Source organism: Indicator indicator, chromosome 16, assembly GCF_027791375.1.
Source record: "Indicator indicator isolate 239-I01 chromosome 16, UM_Iind_1.1, whole genome shotgun sequence".
In the NCBI taxonomy this organism is placed as follows: domain Eukaryota; kingdom Metazoa; phylum Chordata; class Aves; order Piciformes; family Indicatoridae; genus Indicator; species Indicator indicator.
In genome coordinates, this window is record NC_072025.1 from 7893024 (window position 1) to 7902303 (window position 9280).

The 9280-nt window shown below is 42.4% G+C and overlaps 1 protein-coding gene across 1 annotated transcript in view; it reads right to left on the reverse strand.

Moving 5' to 3' along the window:
- Positions 1–8699, reverse strand: part of LOC128972158 (neuronal acetylcholine receptor subunit alpha-7) — a 36023-nt gene extending 27324 nt beyond the window's left edge. Inside the window, exons 1-2 of the mRNA XM_054388010.1 lie at positions 8645–8699; positions 7386–7525 (exon numbers count right to left, since the gene is read on the reverse strand). Of these exons, the coding sequence (XP_054243985.1) occupies positions 7386–7525; positions 8645–8699 (195 nt within the window). The remainder of the gene's footprint in view (positions 1–7385; positions 7526–8644) is intronic.
- Positions 8700–9280: the final 581 nt, after the last annotated feature.

Sequence of the window (9280 nt, forward strand, 5' to 3'; positions counted from 1 at the left end):
ATTTAAAGATTTTTCATATTACTACTTTGCCTGGTGGGTCCAGGGTATTTGATTGCAATTACTGAGTTGTGGATCTTCACACAGGTTTTGCTAAGCACTGTATGTACATCATTGAAGTGCACTGTGTCACACTCTCTGAAGCAAAACAAGGACAAAAGCCTGTGCATATATAAATCTAAGTCATACAAGTAACCAAGGGCAATGTAGGAAGAGCAAACTCTGAGTTCAGAAAAACATTTAAAAAGTTGCATGCTTTCATTTTTCTTTTGGTCTGTACAAGTGAGTTGAACGGCCTAAAGGAACAGGATTTCTCTTGAGATTCTGCTCTGCTCACTACATATCAACAACTATTCAGCACTTTTCTTTCCCCTAACTAGAAATTTTAAAAAGAAACAGGAGAAACTGGGAAATAAGTGAAAACTGTTGTGTAGTAAATTACTTAATTAACTGGTAAATGTCTAGAGGAACCATGAAAGATTCTTCACTAAATGACGTTATGCAACATAAGAACTTGAATATTCATGTAGATAAAAAACTAAATACAACTTTCTTAAATAAATTATTAAATGTTGCTTCTTCTGCTAGTAAAAAAGCCCAGACGTAACTTATGATCAGAGTTGATAAAAATGGACATATTAATACCCAGCAAGATGTCTGCCACTGAAGTGCTACAGAAGTCAAAAGCGAACACAGTATTGATCCATCATTCTCGCAAGTTTAGGAACTTGGCTCAGATAGAGGTGGAACTAGCTCAGATTTTTGCTAAAAACGTGACAGATTTTGAGCAAAGAAGAACCTCAGGCAGAGGTTTGTGAGCACTTTAAGCTAATCTAAATCGAAAGTAAGTACAGGTCATCTAGGCTACTCAAAAAATTGATACAGCCAACTGCTCAATCCCAGAGGCACTAGATCAAGTCAGAGGGGTGGAGTACTGAGATCAGGTTAGGACACGCAGGGAAGGGTGCCCTGAGTTACACTTAGAAAATTGGTATAAACTCAATATTCAAACCAGCAAGCCCCAGAACACAGTAATGTTTTCAACAGTTACAGAATAAAATTTATGAAATTCCTTTGAAAAAGCTAAAAAATATATTAAAAAAAATATCAGAAAGCCATTCATCTGCAGGTTTAGAGTAGACCTTAGGAAGAAGTTCTTCAGTAGGAGAGTGATAATACTCTGGAATAAGTTGCCCTGAGAGGTTCTGGATGCCCCCTCCCAGAAGGAGTTGAAGGTCAGGTTGGATGAGGCCTTGAGCAACCACATGTAGTTGAGAGGTGCCCCTGCCCATGGCATGAAGTTTGGAGTAGATGATCATTAAAGTCCCTTCCAACCTAAGTCATTCTATGATCCTATGATCCCAATGTAATACTTTGCAGAATCATAGAATCACAGAGTCAACCAGATTGGAAGAGACCTCCAAGATCTTAGTATTTTTATGCTAAAAAGCTTTATTTCACACTGTCTTCTATGCTACAACAGTTTTTATCATATGGACATTTCTGATGTTAAAACAATCTAGTCTATCAAAATTTAATTAGTTTGTAAATGTTTTGCAACAAAGATTATCTTTTCAGCTGTGTTTACATATCCTTTAGTACAGGGAGAGTCTGGATCTTACTATGGTTATAGTTAAAGGAATTTTAAAAATAATACAAATATCTACCCTCATACAGAGGCAGTACTGACCTGTCTGGAAATTAAATTCATTCAATACAACCAAAGCCTCCAGTAGATGGATTATTTCCAGTACAACCAAATATTTCTTAAAATGTTGTACTCAAAATTTCATATACTTCAGGCTTTGAAAAAAAACATGCATCAAGTTGAGTCAAACCAGTCCTTTTACTCTACTTTTATAGCAAGACAATGTTAAATTCTTATGTTGCCCCCAACATTCTCTGGACTCCTCCCAAACTCACGTCATCTGCAAATTTCATCACTTAACTAAATCTCATCATTTTGACACTGAACCACCACCACCACCAACTACTATAACATTTTCTAACCACTTCTGGGTTTACCAACGCTTTATTTTCTAATTTTCTGCTAAGAACGTTACTCAGAAAGACATTATTACAGTCAAAATACATGCCTGACTACTTAGGTAAGAAATCTGGTATACTTTGCCAGAAGTATCTTTATGCCATGTACTCAGTTTTGCTGAAAAAAGAAGTATTCGAAGCAAAGGGGTTGGACTAGATGACCTTTGGAGGGCCCTTCCAAACTTAATTAAGTCTGTAGGACTCTTCTGCTCATTTAGATAGCAGTAAAAATTGAGACTGAGCTATGCCTATGTATCTCAGTGTATTCCAGTTCTTCATGTCTGTGTCTCTAAGCAGTAATTTGCAGTTTAAATATATGATCATTTTGTATTAATTTCTAGGGTTTAATCTTCTGACTTTTGGGGGTGGAATTCCCTGAGATAGGTTGCTCTTAGTTATGTCATCTTAGAGAAGATGCAAATATGTCTATGGTGTGAATGTCAGGCTAGGCACCAACTTCAGACCTTAAAATCACTGTATTAGTTTTTCTGTGCCATTCAGTATTCTGCAGGAGATGTAGCAGAGTAGGAGCAGTACTGGGTCTATTCCTACTCTTCACCCTAAACCATTAGGTAGCAGATGAATATTCTCCTCTGATGCTATTATTGGGAGTTACAAGAGAAAATAAGAATGTTAGAAGGCGTTTGCCTCCACACAGCATTTTAAAAAGTGATGAATCTAATTTTATCCAGTGTGGAAATTATACAGTATCAGCATATTTCAAGAGTCTATTTCTTATAAATGCATATGCTGGAAGCTTTTCCTAAGCACAAGTTAGGTTCATACTCCATGCCAGCAGAGAAATACTAGAGAGACAGCTTTTTGTGCTAGTAGTGGGGTTTCCAGGAGGCGAGATCGATAGAAAAGTAAGTAGCTTGTCATCACTTTTCTTATATTTTTGTCATTATACTGAAGCTATGACTGTGACCAACCATGACCATTCATTAACACCTCTTCTTCTCCTTAGTATTTGTCTGTTAAGGTTTTCCTTCTGTGCTTATTCTTAAATTTTGTTTAGTTTTCTTAAGTCAGATACTTTCATACATTTTCTGATTCAGATCCAGAGAGACGTTTATTATCAGGCTATTCATTCAATATACGTTAATTTCCTGCAAGTTTTGAAACAAGATTCCAACAAGTTGGAGAGGAGATGGATTTTTTTTAATTTCTTTCATCTAATTTCTTGGTATTTCTCATCTCAAGAAAATTGAAACAATTATTAAAAGGAGAAAAAACCTTTTCTTTCATCTTCTGATATTATAACTCAAATGTCCTTGAAGAACATCTGTTCAAAACTCTATCCATTTCACCTCCATCCTCTGCTCCACCTGAAGTGTACCTTTCTTCCAAACTCCTTTGCTGTCTCTCAAGTCTACTGCCATGCATTCCCACTTCTCCAAGCACTCCCTCAGTTTCCTAGCTCTCCTCTCCCTTCATGTGTCCCCAAACTGCAATTTTCTCATGCTGCCAGTGTTTTCCCTCCCCATTTAGCAATACTTAGTATATTTTACTGTGCCAGCTTGCATCCTCATTAGACAGTTCATTAGCTACTTTCTAGAGAGCTAAACTAGGTTGGGGCAGTCAGCACTTACAAATCCCTTGTTATGCAGTCCCGATCCTAGTGTGCATGTTTATGTCACTACCAACAAAAATAAAATATTAATCTGCATGCATAGATTAGAAATAATTGCTCATTTTAGAAGGAAAGGGTTAAACTAAAAATGGTACAGTAGAAAACATCCACATTATTTGGAGAAGTTTTCATATACTGGAGAAGTTTTCATATACTTACAGGCTGGAGAGGTGGACCCAAGACAACCTCATTAGGTTTCAGAAGACTAAATGCAAGGTCCTGCATCTGGGTCGGGGCAAACCCAAGCACTGATATAGGCTGGGGAGTGACTGGATTGAGAGCAGCCCTGGGGAAAGGGACTTTGGGGTGCTGGTGGATGAGAAGTTCAACATGAGCCACCAGTGTGCACTTGCAGCCCAGAAAGCCAATCACATCCTGGGCTGCATCAAGAGAAGCTTAGCCAGCAGGTTGAGGGAGGTGATTCTCCCTCTCTACTCTGCTCTGGTGAGACCCTACCTAGAGTACTGCATCCAGTTCTGGAGCCCCTGTTACAAGCATGATATAGATGTGCTGGAACATGTCCAGAGAAGGGCCACAAGGATGATCAGAGAGCTGGAGCACCTCTCCTGTGAGGACAGACTGAAAGAGTTGGGGCTGTTCAGTCTGGAGAAGAGAAGGCTCTGAGGTGACCTTATTGTGGCCTTCCAGTATCTTAAGGGGGCCTACAGGAAAGCTGGAGAGGGACTTTTTAGGGTTTCAGGTAGTGATAGACTAGGGGGAATGGAAAAAAATAGAAATGGGTAGATTCAGATTGGATATTAGGAAGAAATTCTTCACCATGAGGGTGGTGAGACTCTGGACCAGGTTGCCCAGGGAGGTGGTAGAAGCCCCATCCCTGGGGCTTTTTAAGGCCAGGCTGGATGTGGCTCTGGGCAACCTGATCTACTGTGAGGTGTAACCCTAACCCATGGCAGGGAGGTTGGAACTAGATGATTCTTGACAATCCAACCCTAACAATTCTATGATTCTACTGTCTCCCTTTTCCTATCAGCAAAGTCAAAGCAGAGTGGAAGAGACTTCAAGTAAGAAATAGCAGCAGCCAGGATGCAGCCTGGCTCAATCTGTTCTGGCAGGGATTTGACAGATCTGCTCCAGATAGGTCTAACCAGTACAGCTGGTATCACTGAGAAGCCATTAAAATAATTGTATAAACTGCAGGAAAGTGTGATGGTGACATGTTTTGTTTCTAGCTTGTTACATCAGTAATTGTTATTGCAAGTATCTGTCATTCCCACCACCATTTGCTTCATGTTGACAATGAAGAAAACTCATTTGTTTTATAGTGAAGCTTCATTTACTTCATGGTCAGTTTCTTTCTTTACTTGTCAATCCCAGATCTATGAGAAAAAAATGCAGTCAGTTTTATAGCAAGCAAAGTGAGCTGGAGCTAAACTGCCAGTAGTAAAAAAAAAAAAAAAAAAGGCTTCTTACTGATTACAGAGGGATTTTTTTTTTGAAGGATCAAAAACTCCTAGTCATGGACTATACCCAGACTAGCTAGTGATTTGTGGATAACTGCCCTTACGTTTGCATGTTTTTTAATGAAACTTGACAGCTCCAGAAGAAATTAACTCTGAAGTTGACTGCCTACTGGCCTTTAGCTATTTGTGTCTCCAACAGCCAATTGTTCTTACAGTAGTCAAGGACATGGTTATAGCTGGGTCAGGAGTGTGGGAAGAGAACCTCATGATTCGTTCATAGAAATGCAAAGGAAACCTTTATGGTATAGGTGCAGTTTAAGTAGGAAAAGAGTCTTGTGGTCATTCAGCTTGTTTTATTCACGAAGCATTTCTGATAAAGACTTCTGTAGGCTGTGTCAGCACTAGGAGAGTTTGGACATACAACAGACTTTTCCCAGAGCGGATAATACTTAAAAACACATTAGTTTAACATATTCAGGCCAAATGTGTCCATATAAAATGACACTAAAAGTGAAATTTCTGAAAGCTGGGGAAAAAAATTGGTCTGCTTATGGCCCTGTTTTATTTTGGATGAAAGTGCTTTTTTTTAGCTCTTCTATTCTGAAATTACTCTGAAATGAATTGTGTAGTACTAACAGTAACAAAACCAACCAAACAAGAAAATCCCCACAGCATCAGGGATTTTATTCTTCTCACGAAACAAACACTGAATGTAGTTGTACAAAAAAATTTGTACCAAACTGTCCCGTACCAAGGCAGAAGTTCCTCCTTTGTTCAGGTTCTCTGTTTGAACAGGCTTTGAACAGACTGGCAAATCTTTCCTGAACATATTGGTCTATTGCTAACAAAGATAAAAATCAGATGTGCAGAATGTGTAGATACAACTGAAGACTCCAGGCAATAGGACCTGCTGCAGAAGCCATTAAGGGGCCTGATGCACAGGAAAGAGGAGCTAGACCAAATCTCCATCACACAAATGATACTGAGGCTCAGAGAACTGCATGGTTACTTCTGCTGTGTCCTCCTCTGCTGTATGTGGCAAGAGACCCATGAAGGTGTGAGTTCATGCAGTATAGCCACAGTCTGCATAGAGTTCAGTCTGCTAGCACCTTTTGAAGTTGTTTCATGCTGTATAACACACCTTCTTCCTTCACTATCATTCAAGGAACGTATGACTCCATATAGCTTCTGTTTCTCTCCTTGTTATCACATATACTATAACTCAGCTGTCATAGACAAGGATAGAACTGACATATTTTGCCTGTTGGTTTTAGTAGCACTGATACTGGAACAGCTCACTGACTGCACCTGCCTACTCTGACTTTAGCACACAGTAAATATTGCACTGGCAACATACATTATAGTTTTCACCTTAGATTTAATAAATATAAAACTAGCAACATTGTTCATAGAAACTAGGAGCATTTAAACTTGCAGAGTTTTCTGTATATGCTGTCCATCAGATATTAAGTGATTTTGGCACTTGACGGTTTGTGAGGATACAAAAAGCAAGCCACTTGTCATTAATAATCTCATCTTTTTTTATTTTTGTTCTACCTCGAACTTCAAGCATCGAATGGAAAAATTATTACATTCTGAGGTTAACTACTAGTTTTAAGTAATTAACTTCTTTATTACTGGCTATAGCTAGTTGAATTCAGTAAAAATGAATATTGTGAATCCACTTACACATAGTTTGATCTCTCTGCCACTATGACAGAGTGAAGCTTAAATTACTTATATTTCAACCCAAATGATCCTAGAGTGTGTTTCACAAGCCTGCCCAGGAGATATACCAAACAAGCATGGGTACAAATACAGCAGCCAAAGTTTAAGTTTATAGAATGTAGCAATCTTGTCTAAATAAGATAAACTATGTAACTTGCATTTTGTCCAGGGTACCCACTTTCTCTCCTCCCCTGCCATCTCCAAAAATAAGCTCTTCAGTGGCCAGGAGAAATCCAGAACTTAGGTTTTGCATACCTCCCCCCCCCCGACCCCAACTACACTTTTCAGTTCTAAGCAGGATTGAAAAGGCACAATATGCAGGTTGAGCTTCATTTTAAATATTTCCTACTGCCAAAAAGGTTGAGAAACATTGAGATCTAAGAAAGAAGAAAACTTTAGGTTTACTTCTTTAAAAAGGCAGATAAAGTTTGGCATTGTCTCTTGAATTATTTGTGCTTTCCAGTGTCTTGCAGTCTTCCTTTGCTATTACAAGTCTGCATTCTAGGAAGGAAAAATCTACCTTTATAAAGAAATAGTTTCCTACAAGGTTACAGACTCACCACATCCATGATCTGCATGAGGCTGAGGGTGAAATAGACAGTGAGTGGCTGAGAATCATTTGCAACTGGTCGCTCCAAAGGGTTGTAATTTTTCAGTAGATCTTTGTAAAGCTTCCTCTGGAATTCTCCTTGCAGGGACTCTTAAGGAAGAGGGATAAATAGATAAATGAGTAGAATTGGACATCATAAAGTAAAGCTAGGACATATCTTCTTTTCCTGCTATCAGGTATTAACTAACTATTCTTGTTGCATTCCCAGAAAATTGCAACTGCAGTTCACGTAGCTCATTAGCTAATATAGCAAAATCTTACAACAAACGTTTCACTCTTTCTTTTCATCCTAGCCTGTAAGGGGGATTCCCTCTTTGATCATTTCTTGCCTGGCAACGAGTGATAAACTTTAAATGCTAATGATGCTTTGTTAACATATGCACCTTTTGGTCCAGCAGCAGTAAGTGATGAAGTGGAAATACCCTACCTGCATTTTGACACCTGTCCTGGCACAGCTACAACCAGAAAGCAGAACAAAAATACAGTAGAGGGCATCAGCAAGACAATGGGAGAAAAATGGCCACAGGTTAGACTGACTGTGCTCTCAGACTGTTTCAGACTGCGAACTTGGGGCAAGTGCTCTCCACTTTGTTCTCTGTTTATGCAGCTATGCATAAAGTGGGGTATAGGTTCCTGGCAGAGATGGTAACAGTCAGGGATTTCTGTCCTTTTTACACAATTCACACATGGAGGGTCTTTATTCTATGCTTTTTTCTGTGGAGGGAGATAGAGCACATGAATGGAGACACGTCCACATGAACGGAGCAGAGTAGATCAGGGACACGGGCAGTTCCAGAATGAAAGGAAATCTGGGTCAGGGTAAGAACAGATCCCCTGCATGCAAGCCCTCCCTGTCCCTGCTCCAGGCGGACTTCCCTCTTCCCAGTTTTCTAGACCTGAACTCTCCCCACAACATTTCTGCCCTTGAAGCAGCTACCATTTAAGTACCTTGGCAAGAGTCTGCTCCCCAACCCCCTATCCCTCTGTCCGTCATCCATGTTCGCAGACAGCGGCTGGCGAGCCCACAGAGCGGTCCGGAACCGAGCCACAGCCACAGCGGCAAGAAGTGGGGAGATGGCTGAAGAGGGCGGCGAGAGGCCGCGGAGGGCCCGGGGCAGCTGCCCTTGCCCTCCCGCCGCAGCCCGCCCCGGCGGCCCGCGGAACTCGCTGTCCCCGCAGCCTGAGGGAGGGAGCGCGGCGTTCACTCACCGCGCACAAGCCCCGCCGCCGCCAGCAGCCACACCGCCAGCTCCTGCAGGCCCATTCTGGGAGACCCGGCGCGGCGAGGGAGGGTGACAGCAACAGCGGCTTCTCCTGCCGCCAAGCCCCGCCAGTCCCGAGCGGCGGATCCGGGCTGCCGGGAACCGCTGGCAGCCGCCGGCGCCCCGGAGTCCTCCGGCAGCTCGGCCCCTTTCTGCGCCCGCACCGGAGCTCGCCCTGTGGCGCTGCCGGCTCAGGCGGAGCGGGAGGATACTGACGGCCCGCCTCCTGCCTCCTCTGATGGATTTCCCTTTCTTCCCTAATCCTTGAGCGTCCCCGAGCCGGAGGGGAGGGAGCGGAACCGCTCAGCAGCTGTTACCGCAACCGAAACGTAGAATGCGCTGAGCCAAGCGACCCCGGCGTTATAGAGACAGGAGCAGGAGCAGCTCCCTCCCCTGTTGGGCAGCCGCACCCCACCAACAGCCGTCCACACCTGCGGGGCCTGTCTCCTAGCCCCGGCGGTTCACGCCCACCCGCAGAGACCCGGGCTGGAGCGAGGCGCATGAAGCCGGTCCTGCTCGCCCGCTCAGCTCCCGGAGGGGCATCCTGCGTGCCCTGGTGCCGTGGGGAAAACAGCCTGCCCGC